The sequence below is a fragment of the Lutra lutra genome, chromosome 9, assembly GCF_902655055.1.
Source record: "Lutra lutra chromosome 9, mLutLut1.2, whole genome shotgun sequence".
Lineage (NCBI taxonomy): Eukaryota > Metazoa > Chordata > Mammalia > Carnivora > Mustelidae > Lutra > Lutra lutra.
In genome coordinates this window covers 142,325,599-142,346,983 of record NC_062286.1, presented here as the reverse complement: position 1 = coordinate 142,346,983, position 21,385 = coordinate 142,325,599, and the positions used below count along the sequence as shown (strand labels likewise).

At 61.0% G+C, this 21,385-nt stretch overlaps 1 protein-coding gene across 1 annotated transcript in view; it reads right to left on the bottom strand.

Moving 5' to 3' along the window:
• Positions 1–21,385, bottom strand: part of CDH4 (cadherin 4) — a 511,528-nt gene that overhangs the window by 32,505 nt on the left and 457,638 nt on the right. Inside the window, exons 6-7 of the mRNA XM_047746454.1 lie at positions 18,423–18,567; positions 8,237–8,409 (exon numbers count right to left, since the gene is read on the bottom strand). Of these exons, the coding sequence (XP_047602410.1) occupies positions 8,237–8,409; positions 18,423–18,567 (318 nt within the window). The remainder of the gene's footprint in view (positions 1–8,236; positions 8,410–18,422; positions 18,568–21,385) is intronic.

Here is a 21,385-nt window from a genome sequence, read left to right as displayed (position 1 = left end):
ATTAAGCAGCGGGCCTCTGCCGTCCGGAACAGCCCGCAGTGGAGCTGGAAGGAGGTGGCTGGGGGAGAGGGGGTGAGCCTGGGCCTCCGGAGCCTCTCCCACTGGAGGCCAGCTGGCGACAGCCGCTCACACCGGTGTGCAGCTGCCCCTCCGGCCAGCCCGCCTGCCGCCCAGGGAAGCCCCACTCTGCCTGCTCAGCAGCAGTACCGCCGCAATGAGTTCATTAAAACGTGATCTGCCCATTTTCAAGTTCAAGAGAAGGGAAGCAAACCGCACGTGGTGGTCCCTGGGGTTTTCGCTTCCTCCCCATAGCTCAGCATTTAAATTTTTCAGAACATCCATCAATAATGCAGCCGGCTGACCTGCCCTAGAAAAGCTTCAAAGCTTCCCGCACGGCCCTGCGGCTTGGGTGCCCACGTGCTGGTGGAGCCTGGGCTGCCACCCAGTCTGAGAATGGTGTCCCCGCTCCAGGGCCTGTGTCACCTTCCCTGCTAGGAGCATGTCTCCCTGCCCACACTGGGCATTGGTAGCGGGTCCTCTGCAGCGGGCTGGCGGCTGGAAGGTGGGTGTAGACTGAGGCTGAGAGCCCAGTGTCCACAATGCAATGCATAGAACCTGTTGGCGTCCCTCCTCCCTGACCGAGGGTGGGGTTCTCCGGCTCGCTGGGTCAATGCCAGTGTCCTGAGGCTCCCGCCCTGGGCCACATGCCCCCTCCCGCTTTCCTGCCTGTCAGTGCTGTCACTGCGGGAGCTGAGAAGTGAGTCAACTCAGGGCCTCCCTCCTGCACTTAGAGCTCCTGTCGGTCAGCACCTGGGTGTCTGATCTGACCCTGGGAGCCAGAAGGAGGGCGCCTGGGGCGGCCACTGTGGGAGGAGGGGGCGCGGCACCGAGGCAAACAGGCTGTAGGTCCTGAGCACTCACTCACCATGAGACCAGCGACCCCATGCCTGGGCCTGGCCCAAGTGAGCTGGACAAGGTCCAGACAAATGCTTGTTCCAGGCCTCACTGCAGCACAGTCACCGCAACCACTGGTGGGGACACTCCACCTGTGCGTCTGGCCATGGGTGAGTAGACACTCGCGCACCATTCCCACTAGGAGAAGGGACAAGCCCGGACACGCACTACTCCGTGGACGGACCTCGACGGCACGGCGCTGAGGGAGTAGACACGAAGCCACAGTCTCCCGGGCCCCCCGACATGAAACGTCCATCACTGGCCTGTCCATTGAGACGGTGGAATAGTGGTCGCTGGGGGCCGGGGCTGGGAGGCGGGAGTGCCTGCCAGTGGGGACAGTCATTTTAGGGGGATGAAACCGCCCTGGAAGCAGGTGGAGCGGTGCCTCGCTGCTCTCTGCACACCGGGGTGCCTGAGGACGCCTGCCCCGCCCAGGGCTGTGTGACGCTGTGGTGCCCCCGACAAGCCTCAGTGCACCCCCGTCTCCTCGCCCCCACCACTGGGTTTGCTTTCTGCTGCATGAACCCGCAGACCCGGGTGAATCAAGAGAAAACGCCAGCACTGCAGGGATGGCGTCCTCCCTTGCGGTCGGCGTGGGGAGTGAGGCGGGAAGGGCTCTGGGTTCTGATCTACAGTGCTGGGTGATTGGGGTGCTTGGCGCCCACCCTCCTGGCCTCTCTCCCCCTTCCTCTGCCAGGCACAGATAAGAGATGAGCTCTCAGGAATGATCACTGGGGATTGAGGGGTTGGAGACTCTGGGAAGAATGAGAACGGGTGTCCTGTCCAGGGAGATGGGGCTGCCTTGGTCCCTGAATCCTGGTGTGTCTCCTCCCCGGGGCCCCTCCCGGCCACTCACAGACATAGCATCTGCGGCTGGGACAGGCATGGCCATGCACACACACCTCACACCTGCCCAACGAGCAGCCATGTGCCCTAATTCTGGAAGCCAAGTGTTCTGTGGGGCTGGATGGTTCTCTGGGTGGGGCTGTCCTGGGCACTGTGGCATCTCCCCCAAGTTGGGGCAACCGAAACTGTCCCCAGACATCCAGTGTCCCTGCGGTGGGGAGGGAATCACCCTGGTTGAGAAGCATGGCTCTAGGGGAGGAGACAGCCAATAAATAAACAATACCTGTCCCATCAGGTAGTGACAAGGGCTGTGTAGGTAAGGGAGGCGGGCGAGGGGGCGGGGCACGCTGGGGGTGTGAGGGCTGCTGGTTTATACAAGCTGGCCAGACAATGCTTTTCTGCTAAGGAGATGCTTGATTAGCAAGCTGGTGGGTATCCAGGGGAGGTATGTTTTCGGCATAGGGAACAGCCAGTGCAAAGGCCCTGGGGCGGGCACTCTTGTGTGGCAGGGAAGGTAGGCCAGTGAGCAGGCGTAGGATGAGCCAGAGGGTGGAGAAGGAGCAGAAGCTACCGTTGGACGTCACTCCGGGGGACACAGGAAGCCACAGGGGGGTTTGAGAAGACCGAGGGTCAGATCTGTGCGTGGACAGGATCGCCTGGCTGTTGAGTGAGGACAGATGTAGGGGCAGGAGCAGAGGCCAGGAGAGGGTCTGGCCGATGCCAAGCACGGATAACCGGGAGGCCGGGGCAGCGCTGCGGGAGAAGGGTGTTTCCCACGTTGAGCGTGCGGTGTCCCTCAGCGGGGAACGCAGCCCCGGCGCAGGCAGGACCAGCCTGTGCACCCGCCTACCCCGCGGAGTTCCAGGGGGCGGAGCTTGAGGGGCGGAGCGTGGGCGGTGCTCGGCGGCGGAACACAGGGCCGGAGCTCGGGGGCGGAGCTTGAGGGGCGGAGCGTGGGCGGTGCTCGGCGGCGGAACACAGGGCCGGAGCTTCGGGGGCGGAGCTCCGGGGGCGGGGCTGCTGTTTTCCTCCTGGTGCGGTCCGCGTCCCCCGCCGCGCGCTGCTGCGACAGGAGGACGCCCTAGCTGTTCTCGTGGGAAGAGGCCGCCGCGTGGGCTTGGGCTCGCGGGGGGCTCTGCCGTCCCGCCTGGCGTCTGGGGATCGAGCGGGGGCGCCCGCCCGGTGCGCGTGTTGGGGCCCCGCCGCCAGCGCCCCCCCCCCCCGCCGGCCGCCCCCGCGTGCGACCCAGGAGCAAGGAGGCCAGCCGGGCTCGCGCCTTCCTGTCTGCTCTGCTGTCCTTTCCGGGGTGTCCGCCGTCCCCGACCCCGCCGACTAGGCCGGCGCTGGGAGCTCGCACGGGGCTCCGGAGCAGCCCTGAAAGCCAGCGCGGACCGCCTGCCGCCCGCCGGCCTCCCCGGGGGTCAGGGTTTCCGTGTGTCCGGCCGCTCGGGAGGGGAACGCGCGAGGCCTGCCGCTGCCGGACGCTCCCCGAAGCCGAGCTTGGGGACGGCGCGCACCCGGTCCAGGCCAGTGGCCGCGAGGGGCGTCGTCGGGGAAACCTCCTCCTCTGCTGGAGGGTCTCGACGGCAGGACAGTCCTGCTCTTGCTCCTAAAACCCCGCGAGGCCACGAGACACTCGTCCCACTCGTGTCAGGACACAAGTTGAGGAAGTGGACTGGCGAGGGTCAGCGCGTGGGGACAGGGAGCCTGTAGTGGGGTCCCCAGTGACCCAGGGATCTCCGCCAGGGTAGGCAGCGGCGGGTCTGAGACACCCGTGGCACAGTCACGGGGGCGGGAGTGGAAAGCTGTCCTCGCAGGGCTGGTCACTCTAACCCACTGTAATGGGGGACGTGCAGGGAGCATGCAGGGGAGTGGGTCAGCAGCAGGGCATCTCTGACAGGGCACACAGGACACACCAGAGCCCCCCCCCCACCTTAAGGAGGCCTCTCCTGACATGTTAGTCATGTAAAAATGCTCTGTCTACACAGCTCTAATTAGACACAATGGCAATTCTGTTTGTGGATTTTGGCTTTGTCAAGACGGCTCGCTCTGCCACCCAGACGCTGGCTCCGAGGTCATCTGCAGCATTTCTCCCCCAGGATGCTGCTGTTCCCTGGGGCGCGGGGATCAGTGTTCTCACAGGGAGACGAGGGGAAAGGTGCAGACTTGTGCAGGTGTCTTGTGGGGAAACATGACCTTTCTGCAGGGCTGGAGCCCTAGCGCCTGGGCCCAGTGGCCTGAGGGTCCACCCGCCGGTGGGACAGCAAGCCATCTTGTCCTGCCTCTATCAACCATTCACACTTTAGTATAAAATTTTGGGTATGATCTTTCATGGACTGTGGCAATCTAGTATAAAAGTCGCCGAAGAGTGAGGACACCTAGGTTGGAGGGCTCGGTAGCTGTGAAGCAAAAGTCAAAGCAAATATTGATCTCTTTGAGCTCAAGGTGGCAGGGGTCACAGCTCTGTTTCCCTGCCCCTGGGCCTGCCCGTCTGCCGGTCCTGCCCTTGTCACGTCCACCCTTCTGATATTTCCACACATTTCTTGAGCCGCTCCAGTGCCTCAGGCGCCCAGCCGAGCCCTGGGCAGTCAGTGGTGCCTGAACAGGTTGGGCCTGGAGTTGGGCCTGCCCTCAGAGCTTGTGTCGGAGGGGACTCGCAGTAAAGGAGCCAACAGGCTCACGTGTGGTCTCCTCTGAGTGGGAGGAAAAGAACCTGCCTGGTTCAGGGAGGAGGAGGGCACAGGCCCCAAGCAGAGTGATCATGGAGGCCTCCCTGAGGGTGATGTTTGGTAAGACAGGAAGAACTGGGGCCTCAAGCACCTGGGGACAGGAGAGAGGCCCAAGGAGGCAGTGGAGGGGTGGGCCGGTCCTCAGCACTGGAGGAGTGGGAAGCTGGGTGGGGGCTGCAGGCGGCTGCAGGCGGCACAGGTGCCAAGGTGCTAGGGTGCCTGGCGCATCTCCGGCACTGGCTCCCTCCTGCAGACCCCCTGCCGCTCCTTCTGTCTAGGGACCTTCGCTTCCCCAGTTGGGGTCCATGCAGGCCTGGTGTGCACACAAGGCTGTGCCGCGGGACGCCAGCAGCGGCAGGGAGTGTCCACCAGCTGTCTCCGGACAATCACAACCTGTGGTCTGCAGACGTGCTAATTAGCGCAGACAGCTCGTGTCTAATTATTTCACTTGACTCGTTTAAGATTCAGAGACCATCTGCTCTGGGAGGGAGGAGGGGAGGGGCAGCCAGCGAGGGGCCCTTGGCCGCTGAGCAGACCCTGAGGCAGCTGGCCCGAAGGAGAGGCCCGGGCCCCTGGGTGGGACGGGGCTGAGAGGCAGAGGAGGCCGGCAGACACGCAGCGGGCCCTGCACGCTATCCAGGCCTGAGCGACGGGCAGCTTGGTGCATTCCAGAAGTTCCTGAGAACGCAGGGCAGAGGCTAGACCGCGGAGTGCTTGCGGGCCCATCCTACATCAGGGTCACGGGACCTGCGGCCAGGCGTGGGGAGCGAGGGTGGGGCGTATGGGGCACACGGTGGCGTGGGGGCTCAGACAGGACAGGAGGGGCCCGGGGGCGGGGGGCTGTCTCGAGTGAGGTGCGTGGGCTCTCCCCGCTCGAGGTGGGAGGGGAACCCATGTAGCTTTTCTGGGGGATTCTGCACCCATCAGTCCCCTGAGAAAGTGCGTGGCTTCAGATCTCCACAGTCCACTCCCGGGGCTGAAGGAGGAGGTCAAGGGAGGACTGAGGACTTGGCTTCGTGCTGAAGGACAAGGGCTGGTGTGGCCCCGGACAAGGCTGCCAGGTCCTGAGAGCAGGCCGTGTGTGGCTGCACGGGACCCGTGTGGACAGAGCTGGGCTGAGCAAACCGTGAGATGGAGCCGGGCTCTGGGGCCGAAGGGAAGACTCTGGGTTTTGTTGCAAGTGAGAAAGGAGGCCACGGAAGACCTCATGCTGGGTGAGGAGGGGCTGCAGACTCGGACGGCAGGAGGTCAGTCCGTGGCCTGAAGCTGCCTGCTCCTTCATGAACAAATGAAAACCAGGCAGACCCCTACCTCCCCTCGCTGCGCAGCCGAGCGGGTCCGGAGGGAACGGAAGCCCGCCCTCCAGAGCCCGACCTGTGTGGCTAAGAGCTGGCAGCGTCTCTGAGCTTCCCGATGGTTGGGAGGCCTTGCCTCCTTCTGCAGCCGGACGGGTCGTCCAGACAGAGGCTCCAAAAACGCCTCTTACCTTCCCGAAGGCCTGGCGTCGCCAGCCGCAGCTCCGAGCTGGTCCTGCGGTGGGGGTAGGTGTATGACGTCAGACAGAGCAGGTGACAGCTGAGCGGGATGGACCCCGCCCGCCTCTCTGTCTCCGGCGCCTGAAGTCCGCGCTCGTGAAATACTGAACAGAAGCCCTCTGTGGAGGGCGAGGCTTCGCTGGGGCCGGAGTCGGGGGCCGGGGGTGTGCGGTGTCACCAGCAGTGAAGCCTGGTGGAGATGGTGGGGCCCAGAGCTCTGAGGTCCGGGCTGGTGAGAGAGCCCGACTCCCCCTCTCCCGCCCCCTGCACGACGTCCTGCCCACCTGCCTGTCTGCCACCCGCCGAAGGCTGAGAACATGGGTGTACTCCGGGAACCCCAGGGGGAAGACTGGCCCTCCTTCGGCCTCTCGTCACAGTTCAGGCAAGCCCATGAGCATCTGTGTCTCTGGGGGCTCTGTGAGGTCGGCAGCCCCATGGGAACATGGAGCAGAGGGCCACCAAGGGTGGGTCCCGGGACGCTGCCCAGGCTGCGGGGCACCTGACATGTGGCTGGCAGAAGTGAAGACCGATTCTACGTAATGGTAAAGCCTGAAGTTTAAATGACTGTGCGTGGCAGGGGGCTACCCAGACCCGGCTCTCGCAAGGCCGCCTCCTGATCATCCCTGAGTTCGAAGATGCCCATTACAATTAGGAACCCCAAGAGAGGCGGGTCAGGCCTCTAGTGTCTCCCCCAAATTCATGTCCTCCTGGACCTCAGAATGAGACCCGATTTGGAAATAGGGTCTTTGTGAGTTAAGGTGAAGTCACGTTGGATTAAGATGAACCCTAAGTCCCATGACTGGTGTCCCCATAAGAAGAGGGGACACAGAGAGACACCCAGAGAAGACGTGCGGCCCGGAGGCAGAGGTTGGAGTGAGAAGAGGGAGAGGGACAACAGACTCCCTGCTGAGTGTGGAGCCAGCCGTGGGGCTCAATTCCAGGACCCGTGAGTCACGACCTGAGACAAAGTCAGATGCTTAACTGCCTGAGCCACCCAGGCGGCCCGAGGTTTTTGACTGAAGGAAGGACCCTGCTGAGCGGTGTCTGTGACTGCTTGTGACAAGTTGCGTGTGTGCTGCCCGTCACTCGGGAGAAGTGGGTGCCAGTCATTCCTCCCAAAGTGCAACAAATAGGACCAGTTCTACCAGCCCCCAAGGTTCAGAGCAAGGTCACCTCCTCTGAGAAGCGGCTGGGGCAGGCTCTGCAAAGGAGCCTCCAGCAGGGGAGTGAGAAGCACAACTTGTTTGCTCTGAGCTCAGCCAGGGTCTCCTCCCAGTGCTGGGAGTCGAGTACTTTCAAGGGTAAACTGACTCACGTACTCTTTAGAGCAGACTGGCCTCTGGTCACCGAGCAGACAGGAGGCCATCATGGAGACGCTGAGGCAGGAGAGATGACACTCCTCTGGGAAGTGGAGAGCGCTCAGAGCCGCCAGCCGGGGACTTTCAGCAGAGCTGCTGGTGACCCTTCTGGGGGTCCCGGAGGCAGGTGACTAGGACCCAGTCATTGACCCAGATGGGAACATGTGGCCCAGTGCCTGGGCATGGCCCTGCACTCGGTGGGCAAACTCCTCTCCGGCCGCCGCAGCAGCAAAGCCTCTTCATCCTGCCTTCTCCTGAGGGTCTGGCTCTGGGTGGGGTGGACACTGGGGTCCACACGGATGGGGTGAGGGAAGGGGGTACAACACAGGTGCTGGTGAAGCTGGGAAGCCCTTGTCCCTGGCACCAAATAAGTCACTTTGGCTCTGACAGTTCCTGGCCCGAGTGGAAAGTGCCACCCCGTCTGTGTGCCCCGTGTCATCAGGGCGGGAACACCAGCATCAGACGCAGGACGGGTGTTCCAGGCAGGGGTGGGTCCTCGCCCTCCCAGTTGCTAACGGCCCCCAAACCTGGGACCCTGCTGTGGTCGCCTCCTGAACAGCACAAGCGTCGGACCTCGGCCCCACTCACACCAGCCGCGCCTGCTGGGAAACCGGGTACAGGACCTGCTCCCAGATTGGCTCAAAGGGCCGCGCCGAACACTTAGGAACGGCTTTGTTGAGCTCTTTTCTCTGGGCCAGACGCTGCAGGAGACAGGCCTCCGGGGGACCCAACCTGGGCTGGGGTCAGCATCTCCCACACGGGCTGCAGGGGCAAGGCCACCCTCCCCCGGTCCCCACAATGCCCCCCACCTCACCTCTCGGTCCAGGCCAGCTGCCACGGTCACAATGTCCCCTGTCTCGCTGTTGATGGTGAACATGTTCTGGGATGGGCTCTGCGGGGTCTGGGTCACGATGCGGTACCGCACCATCCCGTTGGCCGTGGTGCTGTCGTCTGCGTCATTGGCCGTGACGGTCATCACATAGGTGCCTGGGACAGAGTATGCGTCTCAGACGGGAGCATCTGCTGTGTCCACCATCGCCTCCGCGCACACACCCGGGTCGGACCTCGCCAGCCGATCCCAGTCTCTCAGGTGATGGGGTCACTGCGTACCCTTCCCACAGCCCACATTGTTGGAAGAGGGGCTAGAAAGCAAACCTGCCGCCCCTACTTCCCCAAGGGGAACCTTCCAGAGCTCAAGGTCCAGAGCATCGGGACTGGGGCCCAGAGACGAGGGAAGAGCGCCACCGGCTACGGGATCAGCTTTTCTGGCTGCGAACGCGGCGCCCTCTCCCCTGAGCCACAGGGTTCAAGACCCGGCTCTCAGTGTTTGCCGGGGCTCTGCCGAGCGCACGTGGGGTGTGGTGTGGCAGGGACGTGGAGGCTCCTGGAGATGGAGCAGGGTCGGGCATGCGGCGGCTCTCCGGAAGGCAGGGAGTACGTGATTGAGGGACGCTCAGAAAAGGAGCTGACAGGAGTCCCCAGAGGGGAGGCTGTGCACACGGCGGGGGTGGGTAGCGTACGTGCAGGGGTGCCTGTGGGACACGTGGCTGTCTGCGTTCCAGAGCCGCCCCACAGCTCAGTGTCTGTTTCCCTGACCACACGCAGGGCTGAGCTCTGTGGTGGCGCTAGCACGGCCCCACCCTCTGAGGGCGGCACCTGCAGGTCCCGTGGTGTCCACCCTTCCCTGCCTTGCGAGGCCCTGGTTGGGTCAGCACATCCTCCCCCTGGCCACAGTGATCGGTTTAGCTACAGGCACCTTATCCATCAGTCAGCAATAACCACGTTTGCTGGGATTTCTGGGAATCCAACATGGTCTGCCTGCCACTGGGTCTGCCAGGGTCAGTGAGTGAGGTTGGGGATGATGGTCACTTTCTGGCCACAAATGAAAGGGCTGAAGGACAGGGCCGTCTCAGAGCCTCAAGAGGGACTCAGGTGACAACTTCTCCCTAGGAAGCCCCTGGATCAAGCTGCACCTGAAGCTATTACCTAAAGATTTTTAAATAAGCAGACTTTTTTTTTTTTTTTTTTTTAAAGAACAGTTTTAGGTTAATGGCAAAATTAGGGGAAGTTACCTTATAGACTTTTTGTATAATTGAGCCCATGACTTCCCTTTGCACCTTATGCCATTTTAATTTGAGTTTTTGTCACTTGCAACCCAGTGTTCTGACTCTGCCCTGTTCCACTGGAGTCTTGGGCCTGGAGGCCCTTGTCCTGAGCAAGTGCTTTTAGTTCAGTTCCCAGCTCCAGAACAATGTGCTGTCCAGGGCCCTGCAGGGGTGTGGGGAGTGTGGACACCTGCCTTGATGCAATCCTTTCTTGGGAGTTGCTGTCTGAAGCTTGGGCTGAACTGGGCTTGGGGTTTCAACTGCCCAGCTCGGCCTTCAGGCCTGAGGAGGGGATGGGGAGGGAATGGGAAGGTGGAGGGGCTCTACGCACCCAGAAACCCCGTTTCAGCTGGGCCTCAACTTCCTCATGAACTCCTTGACGAGGTCCCTGTTCCCAACACAGTCCCTGACTGGCAAACCGGGGAATCCGTTTCGGGGGGCGGCGGAGCATCCCCAAAGCTTTAGAATCTCAGGCTTGGTGTCGAATTTGGGGCCTTCTGAGAGAAAGTTCTGGAGGCAGAGTGTGTGCAGGCTGGATGTGGCCGAGGCTCTTGGTCTCCAGAGCCCACCCAGCCGGTCTGCGTCCCTCGCGACGCCCTTGGGCCCCGCGCGTGCGGGACTCGGGTCTGAGTGTCCGGCAGCAAGACTGGCCCTTCAGTTTTGGGCTCATCCTAACATCACCTTACGTGCAGGCATCCAGCTTGTTCACTGCCTTCAGGAATCTGCTTTTAAAAACCAGACGAGAGACTTCCAGAAATTCTTTTCTGATTGCAGAAATGAAACACACCCGTGGAGCCGGCGCGTTGTCACGGGAAACTATCAGCAGGTACAACGGCGGAAAAGCCGGCGGGGACCCCGCCGCCTGACGCACAGGCCGTGGCCACTCGGCTCAGGCTCCCGTGGCGGAGCCTGAATCTCAGAACTTTACCGCGGACACACGTCTGGCTCCTTCTCTTTGAAACAACAACTTTATTACTGATCCAAGAAATGAAAGTCAGGCATTTTCACGTTCCAGAAAGGCAAACACTCTCTAAAAATAACAACGCTGGAGACTGGCAGGGAAATACGGGGAGGGGCACCCCCGCCCCCCAAAGCGTCCAGGCAGCTCACGGCCTCTGCTTCGGGGTGGTTCGCCATCTAGACCCACACGCCTTGAACACGTGTCCGCCTGACAAATCCACCTCTAGGAATTCGTCCTGTGGGAAAATCACCGAGGTGCGACGGAGGATTGGTCTGCGCCTCCAGCGGCCGTGCTGGCTCGGATCCTGAGAGCAAAGCCCCAAATCCTCCACAGATATTTATTAAATACCCACCGCGGGCCGAGCACTGTGTTCAGCAACGCACGTCCGCGTGCAAAGCAGATGAACAAAGTCCCCGGTGTGCGGGTGGGTGTGACTGTTAAATCCTGGCATGAGGCCCCCCCCCCGGGATGGAACATTCTGTATCTTGATTTCGTCAACCCCAACATCCTGGCTGGGATGTCGTGCTGTGGTTCTGCCAAGACGTGACTGAGAGACGGAACACACACCTCCGGCAGCAAAGACGGGGCAAAGACGGAACGCTAGCCCACCGCCTGCGGGAACCAGCCCGGGGGCCGCCCACCGCCTGCGGGAACCAGCAGGGGAGGTGACAGCTCCCTGCAGGTCAGGCCTGGAGGAAGTCAGACCCTGTATCTCCAGTAACAATCCAGGAAGCCAAACAGTCATCCCGCACCCATTGGCCCAGAACTGCGGGGACTTGATCAGCAACTGAGAGCTTCCGCAGTTTTCATTCTGGCTTCTGACTCAGGACCGGCCAGAGAAGTGTGCCTCCAGCCAGTGACACGGGCCGCCCACCTGCCAGTCGCCCAAGCCCTCAGCCCCCCCCCCCCCCCCCGCCCCCCGGGCACAGCCGAGCAGCCCCTTTCCCACTGCGATGCCCTTATCCGGCTCTGGATCAGCAGAGCTCCTGGGGGTGGGCTTTGCTCACGTGCACGTCACCGTCAGGGGACTGAAGGGTGTGGGGGCGCTGTGTTCGGCTGCACTCGGGGTGCGTGTCTACTGCGATCTCCAATGCAAACCTCATGTGGAAGCCCCTGACCCGGGAGGCCCCCGTCCGGTGGTGTGGACAAGCCGCGGGCATAATTGGTAAGTAGACGATATTAACCGCAGGACAGCGGGTGTTGCTTAAATAAATTATGATGTTGTTATAACCTCGTGATCATGGACTAGCGTGAAGCCGTTAAAACGTTGTAGAAGGACAGCTAATGGTATTTGAAATGTTCATGACATATGTGCGGCTCACTGGAAGAGAACGAGGCCTCTAGACGGTTCAGCGTGACCCCAGTCTCTAGAGCAGCAATGCACTTATGCAAAGGAGGGGAGGCCAGAGGGTGTGTGGCGGGCGGGCCCTCGTGGGTGCCGTACCACATGTGTTTCCCTCTGGGATTCTCTCTGTATCTTCCACGGGTCCTTCAAAGGCTCTCACTCGATTATCAGAAAGTAAAATGTTACCAAAAAAAAAAAAAAAAAAAGGAAAATAGAAACTAAGAAAAAAGGCAACTGAGAAACAGAAGATGTGATTTTGTGTTGAGAGCCTACATCACGACTTGGTTTCTCCCAAGAAGGAGCGATTCTGAAAGCCCGGGTGTACCACCATTCCATGGTCAAGGGGCCAACGCGTGTCACCGGGGCTTCCTGCCATGCGTGGGAAAGGGACCAGGTCTGTGGAACAGCAGAGACGAAATAAGAGCTTTCAGGGTCCCAGGGCAGAGCTGGGGCCAGAGGAGAGGGGAAGATGCAGGAGGAATTCCTTTCTGAGAGCCTGGAGGGCCTTCTGGGGGAGGTGGCCTCCCTTCCTCTCTGCACGTAGTCTAGACCTCACTTGTGTGCACCCACCCAGCGGGCACAGGATGTGTGCTGACCTGGGGCCAGGTTCTAACCTGGGTTGCACCCTGCCCGGGGTCCTGAGCTGTGGGTTCCCTTGCCGCTGTCTGCCCCTGACACATGACGGTTTCCCGTTCAGACTCCTGTTCTGGCTTTGGTCCCGGTGTTCTTTTCCCCGAGGCCCGGTGGTCCTCACAGCCTGCGGTAGTCTCTGCGGCCTCCTCCGCACCCTTCCGTGCTGGGGTTTGGGTGGATGAACCCCGTGCCCAGCCCTAGAGCTCGGGCCCTGACCGGCAGTGGCTGATGGCCATGACCTTGTAACCTTCCTACAAGGCTCGGCAGGGTAGGTGGTCTTCCCTTGGGCACAGGGCAGGTGCAAGAGGGCTGGGAAAGTGTGCCAGGCCAAGGGCACAGCTCGAAGCAAGAGAACTTTATCATCTCTCAGTTCTGGAAACCAGAGGTCTAAAATCAAGGTGTCACCCTCAGTTGGTCCTAACCTCTCCTTCTTAAAAGCGTCACCAGTCCTAGTGGATCAGAGCTCGTCCTAACTAATTATGTCTGCAAAGGTCCTCTTTCTCAGTATGGCCGCATTCTGAGGTTCTCGGGGGACCCAAATCTGGGGGGCCACCATTGTACCCAGTACAGGGATTAAGCTGGGGCTGAGGTGGGGGTGGCTGACCCCTGGCTAACAAGGCACGAGTAGAGAGACCTTTTCCAACCAGATGCCTTTCTGTGGCCTTGGATGACTTCTGAGGCCTAGCTGGGCACAGGGTGGGCCTGGGAGGACTCCGTCCGGATCAGACCCCGGCTGCTGCATCATCACTGAGCTCCCTACAGTCTGGGAGTCCTCTTCTGGAAGGTGGGGCATCCGCTGTGGGGTCCTGGGGGGAACAGAGGAACTGCCTGGGATCTGGTGTCTAGGGCATGAGCTGGGCCTGTCCCTGAGTGGCTGGACGGTGTGGCCCTGGCCTGCAGGGTGGGTTCCGGCTCTCCTACCTCCTCCGGCCAGCCGGGTCGCGTCCACACACAGCCTTGAGCCCCAGCAGCCCCAGTTACATGGTGTGTCCCATGTATTGGGGCAAGCCATCTGGCTGCGGTCCCGGGTGTGCTGGCATGGAGGAGACGCTCACACCAGCCGCTCACGTCTGCAGGCGCGGGCACGTGAAGGTTCATCCCCATTCCCCGGGCTTGGAGTGAAGCATCCTACCAGGGCTTTCTCTGGGCGCCGCCTGTGGCCTCTCTTGCCAGCAGTGAGGTTTCCATTTTTCTTGGCAAATGAAACAGAAGATTGGGATCGTGGTTACATCTAAGCGGGGATGCTGCCCGCCGTCCGAGGTACGGGGCGTCTCTTGCCGGCTGTACCAGCAGGAATGGGGGAGAGAGCGGAGGGTCGGCTCTCCGCGGAATTCATGTTCGAGTGCTGCTGTCCGCCTTAAAGGATTAATTTCACAAGCCTTAAACTGCAGTTTAATTTGAAAACTAATTCAGCCCCATAATTGGCTTTCTGCTCAAATCACTGAGGCTAAAGATTTAAATTCTTAATATTCAGATGACTTTCAAGTATCTGGCGCCATCTGAGCACTAGTCCGTGGCATTCGTCTCGGCAAGACCTCCGCCGGCACCGAAATAAAGTAAATAAATGGGCCACTGATGGAATAATCTATTTGAGCAAAAACTCTGCATTATCTAGACGAAGGTTTCTCTCACTTCATTTTCAGCATATAGATTTCTCTGCTATTTCATATTTTAAGGTGACATTAGTTTCAAAATTTATAATATAGGCCCTCACACAGTTACAAGGGGTTAGGGAAATCAGGATTTCCAATTAAAGCCTTTTTTAGTTAAAAGACAATCACGGTGGAATATTACCCTTTCCTTGTGAGGTTCAAGAAGCCGGCCTGGGAGGGCTGATGGCCAAGCAGCTCAGAGCTCCATGTCCCGAGCACCGGGTAGCCTCCAGAGGGTCAGGGGAGGGTTGGGGGTCCATGGAGTCCCGCCCTCGTCTGGGTGACAAGAGCTGATAGGATCTCTGCCCAGTGCTGCAAGCTGACCAGCAAACCAAGTAACTAACTCAATGAGTAATGGGGGATGGATGGGAGGCAGGCAGGGCAGACACCTGAAGGAGTGATATGTGAGCTGAGGGAGCATCCATGGGCCTGGACATCCGGGTGAGGGCAGAGCATGTGCAAAGGCCCTGAGGCAGGAAAATGCTTTCCTTTCCCAAAGGCCTGGGATGTTTGCTTCTCTGCCTTTGCCGGGGCGTGCCTCTGTATCCCTTGTTGGCAACATAGGTAGCATATAGATTTCTGGGTTCCTCAACTAGACGATGGACTCCTTGAGGGTGGGGTTTATACAGAGAAAGGCCCTCTCACATACAACGTGCTTTTCTGTGGGGACACTGCCCATGCTACATCCTGTCCTTCTCCTCTTTCCATCTCCTTCCTTCCGCCTGATAGTGGATGTGGTGCTTGGAGGTGCTGCAGCCATCTTGTGACCATGGGGTGAGAAACCAGAGAAGGAGGCATGGACAGCTTCAAGCTCTCCCCCAAATCCCTACTGGTATAAGCTGGGTTTTCTGTGACTTGCGACCAAATGCCTTCCTGACACAGACTGGAGAGAGGAAGCAGTTTGTCCCATGGTTAGCACTGTGGCTTCGAGCCAGACTGCCTGGGTTTAAATCTGGCTTCCTTTCTATGCCTTTGTTCCCTTATCTTCAAAGTGGGAGAAGAGAAGTGCTTATGCGGTAGGGAGTCGCTCACGGGAACGTATATCCGTGGTGAGATGGCACAGAAGCACGCATGTACATGCCTGTGTGGGCACACGTAGGTCAGCTGGCTGACGGGTGAGTGAGGTCCGTGCTTCGCGTCACTGTCACTGTCCTGACGTGGTCATGCAGGATGGTTCCCGCCGGCGGAAACAGGTGTCTCTACTATTTCTCACAGCCATGTATGGTGCCCACCTGCTGTTTGCTCCTACCTGGTGTCCAGCCCCCTTTGCCGGAGCAGTGATCCGGTTTTCCTTGGGGGAGCCACGCCAGCCACAGGCTCAGACCCTGTGACCGGAGGGGTCTAGAACTGGACTCTGTGCCTGACGGAGGCTCGCAGTCCGTGCCCTGGCTGTGGGGACCAGCCAGGCCAGATCATGGGGTCTCCCAGCGCCCCTGCCGGTCTCCAGCAAGAAGGGGTCCCTCTCCCAGGGCTGTCTGCAGCACACGGTCATGCCTACAGCTGCTGAGGCGTCTTGTCCACAGCGTCCTTGAGACTGAGCCGGCAGCAGAGGGGAGAGTCGGACCGAGGTAAGCAAGGCCCAGGCCCGTCCCACTCCAGCCCTAGCACGCGAGGCTGCTGCCCGTCTCTGCACTTGGCTGTTACGTGAGCCAATGTGTTGCCTTTCCCAGGGGGGTTTTGAGGTGGGTTTTGGAGACCTGGAGATCTAACAGCTGAGATCAGCTCAACCTCAATGACCATGTCTGTGCCAAATGGGACGGGCCACCCTATGGCTCTCATGCCCTCAGAGCCGGTCTCATCCAGCAGCGACAAAGAGGATTTCATACCACAGTGAGACACCAGGGCTGGGGAAAGAGGGTGGGCGGGATGTGGGCTCTGCCAGGGACCCCAGCCCTGAGTCACTGTGCTACTGTCCCAAATGAACTACCCTAACCTTAAAAGTTTTCCTGGGTGAGTCAATATTGAATACCTCTTTCTGTTTGTTTTCCCTTAGAATGTGCACCTGAAACCCTTCCTCAGCCCGTCATGCCAGAGAATGATGACTAATTTCTGGTGATAGGTTCTCCTCACCCCGCAAAGGCGCCGTGTGAAAACTTCTATTACGGTGATGCGCTGCTGGAGGGCAGGGCCTGGTGGAGACTGGCTCCGAACCCCGGGGGCCCTGCCCCGGGAGGCCCCGACGTGCTCTGTCTGGGGCCACCTTGCCTCAGCCAGGCTTTCCAGGGAGCAGCAAGCGTGGTGTCGCTCCGTCCCTGGCGCTATACCAAGCCGTGGCGTCCCCATTCCGCTCTGAGGACTGTCCCGGGATCAGAGGCAGAAGCCGGGTCCCTTGAAAGTCTGCACCTCGTGCAAACAGTGCATGAAAGACACAGCAGGGAGCGGGAAAAGAGGACCCGTCCTGGGATCCACACGGCCTCCCAGGCTTCCGGCCGTGCTCGGCATCCCCCGTGGCTCTGTGGAGCTGGGACGATGGTGGGGGTGGGGTGGGGACGCTGCTCCAATCTCCAGGCTTAAAGGCTTATCAGGATTTTGAGGAGACACAGCAATTTGCTGCTTTCGTTTTCCTAATGAGTAAAGCCGGTTACACATTTGGGAAGACTTTCTCCATCGATTTGTTTTAAAGTAAGCATGGGAGGTTTGATTTGTTATATCCAGGCACCTTCACAGAGTGTGCTGGGTCGTGGGGACAGAGGCCCACCGAATCTGGTTAACAAGAAAGCCCCTTCATTGCCCGACCCCCATGCCCCCACCCCGGCTGCCTAGGGACCGGCTGGCTGCGTGGAGCTAATTTGCCCGCCGGCCGCCTGTCCCTGCTCCTCAGGGACCTTGGGGAGGAGCTGCCCGAGGCGCAGGCCAAAATAATGTCACCTCCCGTTCCCTTCAGTGACACCAGGCTGGCTGGCATCTCGTGGTTCGAGACAATCAATCGGAAACACAATTCACCTTGTAGAGAAGGCTGCCCCGGGGACGCAGCTATGACAACCTGCTCCGGGCGGAGAGGTGACGAGAAACGCTTGCCTGGCCGCCCCACCGTGGCCGTGGCCAGCCCCTCAGAGCACGGTGCTGCCCCTGGGGACGCGGGAAGCCGGCTGGACTCCAGGCTCCGGGTGCTGGAGCGTCAGTGTGCCCAGAGCCACTGGCCTTCCCAGGGGCCCGGGCGCCCTCTGGGGATGGGGTTCTCGCAGGCTGCCCGGGTGGGGTCGCCGCTGAAGTGCAGAGGACCTAAAGGTCACGCGGCGGTGCCCGTTGCTCTGACCTGCCTGTGCCACCCACGTCCTGCTTCCCAGTGGCTCTTCCTGGAGGCCCGGGGGGTGCTTGGCTCGGCTCCACCTGCCCAGCCCCGGTCATGGACGCCGCCCATGCCCGCAGGAGACAGCCGTGCTGGGCTGTGTGGCTAGAACTGGGGCAGAAAACCGTCCACACCCACGTCCCACCTACGACACCGAGTCCTGGGTCGGGGGCGCCGAACGCGTCTAGATTTCTGACACGTTCCCAAGGGCTGCCGCTGCGCCCCAGGCCTGGGCTAGCCTCAGCTGGGGGTGCTGCCGCCCCCACCTCCTGGGACCTGAGGCCTGTCTCCGCTAAGGGGGACGGGGAGGGGGCCCACTTCCGGCAGACGGCTTAGCGGGGGCTGTGGCACACAAGCATGTGGCCAACGTCACTTATGCCAAACTGAAGTCTGGGGGAAGACTGGCCCTTAGGTCAACTCTGAGGGGAACTGAGGCCTGCGGGTATGCAGGCTCACCTCTTGGGGCTGCGGGGGTCTGGCCTCCTCGTGGGCTTCCTACGAAGCTTGGAATAAAATGGAAGTGTGGCGCCAGTGACTTGGGATGTCAGGTCTTCTCTCTGACCCCGTCTCCCACCCCAGGACCTCTGTCCACACCTTTCCCTTCCCCACGCCCCCTTCCAACCACTCCCCCAGACTTTCTCTCCAAGCCGCTCCTTGTCATACCCAAGCTCTCGGCCTACAGGTCACCTCTGCAGAGGGGCCCTCCCTGATCTACAGGCGCCTCCATGACTCTCAGCACCCCGGGACCCTTCTGAGCCTTACTGTCCGTGACGGGGCTTTACGTAGTTGCTTTTGCTGACTTCTGTCTGCGTTCCCCTCTGCACCGAGGGGCCCGTGACACAGGGCCCAACTCCCGGGGGGCGTGGCGGCCTGCGGCGGGCGTGAGGCAGTAACCCGTGAACGGGCGCCTCCGTGGGTCGGGGAGGCTCCTGGGGCCATCTCGGCTCCCCGAGTAGGGGCCCCCTTGACGACTGGCTGCCCCCTGTTCGCCACTCCTCAGGGGTCGGGGGCTCACCTGGCTTGGAGCCCTCGTCCACGGAGCCGTTGTAGACCTGGTTGATGAACTCGGGGCGGTTGTCGTTCATGTCGATGACGTAGATGTACAGGTCGATGGGATTCTCCACCTTGTTGCCATTCATGTCCACCGCGTGGGCTCTGAGCTGGAAGGCGGCACAGACATGGTCAGCTTGGGGACGGCACGGGACAGGCACCCGCCGGCCCGCAGCTCTGGGCTGGCGCTGACGTGAGGGCCTGGGCCCCTCAGGGGACCGTCTTGGCAGGGGCCGGGCCTGGGACGTGCCACAACACTCTTCTGAGCCTCGGGGCTCCCTCTGAGGAAACAGGGAAGAGCTGTGAGAGGACCCTCGATATTTGGATTTTTTTTTTTTGTAAAGATTTATTTATCCATTTAAGAGAGAGAGAAAGCAAGCAGGGCAGGAGCAGAAGGGGAGGGAGAGGGACGAGCAGACCCTTCACAGAATGCAGAGCCCGACATGGGGCTCAAACCCAGGACCCTGAGGTCATGACCTGAACTGAAACCAGGAGTCGGACACTTCACCGGCTGAGCCACCCAGGCACCCGATTGTTTGGATTTTTCGTTCATTCACTCATTCGCCATTCATTCATTAATTCACTCACTCAAGCAGTATCTGTCAAGCATGTCTGTGTACCAGGCACCAGCTGGGCCCCTGCTCCGTGGCGCAGACACGACCCAGCCCTGGGGCTTCTCATGGAGAAGGGAGAGGGACACCAAGAAGGAAGAGAAGGTACAGGGAATTGGGTGAACTGGTAGTGACTGGCTGGGGCTGGGAGGAGGCCAGGCAGGCCTCTCAGAGGAGGTGATGTTTGAGCTGTGGCCTGATGAACGGGACAGGGAGAAGAACAGGCGTGAGGTCCCACGGGGGACACGGAGTGGCTGAGGCACGGGGGCAGCAGCGGGGGCTGGAGAGGGTCATGCGAGACCTGGGATTTGGGGGAGAACCGAGGGCTGGAAAGGGGTGGGGTCTGCCCGAGGTCTGCCCACGCCAGAACTGTGACCGTCCCACATCTCTCTGCTGACACCTGGTCTCCTTCAGCTGCGCACATCGGACCTCGAGGTCTGTGCCACAAGACAGCGCCACGCCAAGGGTGCGAGTGGAACGTGTGCTTGAGGCCTGGGGTGAGAAGTGTCTTTGGGCTGGGGGTCTGCACTATCCTCGTGTCATGGCCGCTCTGCCAGCCTCTGGGAAGGGGGAGGAGGAGGCCGCATCCCACACCTGCCCCAGGGAGGCTCTGGCCAATGGTGTCCACACCAGCCTGGCCCCGAGTGCAAGTTTACCCTTGAAGTGGGGTGTTTGAGGAGAAGCTGGAGGCCGGCTTCCTCTGGAGGAGGCCTGTGTTGTGGCAAGGACACAGATGAGCCCAGTTCCCGGGGGGCCTCAGTCCGTGTGCCAGAGGTGACCGCACACTTGGTGCCTCGGCTCCAAGCAGAGAGCAGAAGAGCCGTGACGCGCCCCTCGCTGTTTCGGCCCCCGCCCTGCCCCCCATCTTCCAATGGTGGCCAGGAGACCCTTCATCCTGTCAAATGCAGCCCAGCAGCAGCCCAAAGGTCAAGAAGCCACTGAAGAAAGGTCCTTGTGAACTACGGTTAGAGGCGGTGTCTTCTCACCGAGCGACGCTGCTGGCGTCGGCACAGTCTGCGGCGGGCAGCGGTGGCCCAGCAGGGAGGGCCGGGGCTCCTCCCGTCTCACCCCTCCCCCTCCCCCCAACTTTTCATGACATTTGTGGCTTCTGCGGGAAGTCTCTAAGCTCCCCACTGTCACCCACCTCTCAGGCTGGGCACATGCTGTGGGCTTGGTCGGGGGAGATCCGGTCTTGCTGCGGAGACAGGATGGCGCCAGGGGAGCCGTGGGCGCCTCCTGGGACCAGCAAACCTGCGCCTCTCCTGCAAAGGGAAGTTCCTACCCCGGCGATGCTCTGAGCAAGACATCTGTCCCCTCTCACATGGGAGCAAGACAGGGAAACGCCAGCGCAGGGGCTTGGGTCTGTCCTCCATGGGGACAGGAGCGGGGAGGAACCAGAGCCACCTGCCGCCTCTTCAAGGCTCACGCTGCTTGGTGTCCTAACTGCGGGCCACCAGCTTCCTCCTGGGGCCGAGGAGCACTCCACACGGGCCCTGGAAGCACCTTTGCTGGGTGCCAGGGACTCCTGCCATGGCCAGCACCGGCCGCACACCTGCTCAGGGCAGGGCAAGGCCTGGGCGCCCGCGTCGGGTAACGGCCTGAGCTTCTGGGAGCACCCGCGAGACTGGTACCGTCCCGATCTCTGCTCTACAGATGGGCCAAGGGAGGCACAGGAGGAGTTGGGAATTTGCCCCAGACGAGAGCCGTGGCAGGACTCAGTAGCAGGTCTTACTTATGGAATCCTCAAAAGAACCTTCTAGAGATCATCCTGCAAAGCAAAGGTGACCCCTCTCTGTTTCGTGCATTTGAACGCTGATGTGCTGCTGGTTTTGTCCATAGCCCATCTGCTTGCTCTCACGTGGGGACGGAGTCAAAGGTGCCTGAGGACGTGGGGCATGGAGCCCCAGACGTGGACGCAATGGGGGGTTGCCCTGTGATCGGGCCACGCTTCCGATGGGGAGGTGCGTCCGGGCGGGACACGGTGGCCTGGCTGGCGGCCTCCCGGGGGTCGGGGGCCGGGAGGGAGGGAGGATTCAGAGCTGCTGGAGGAAGTGGAGGGGCTGCGTGCCGGGGAACGCTGGGGTGAGAGGGGGTGAGAGGGTGCCGGCCGGCGGCCAGCGAGGAAGGGATCCGGATGAGCAGGAGGCAGACACTTGCAGGCAGGTCACCTCGATTTTCGAGCCCACGGGACACACGAGCCGGGGTCGGGTGCTGGGCTAAGCCGGTTTGTGCTTGCTTGGTAGGCGGCAGAGAGGGCTAACACCCCGGCAGCCGGCCCCGCTGCCCCGAAGGCCCTAGTGGGCGTCCTGTGCGGGCT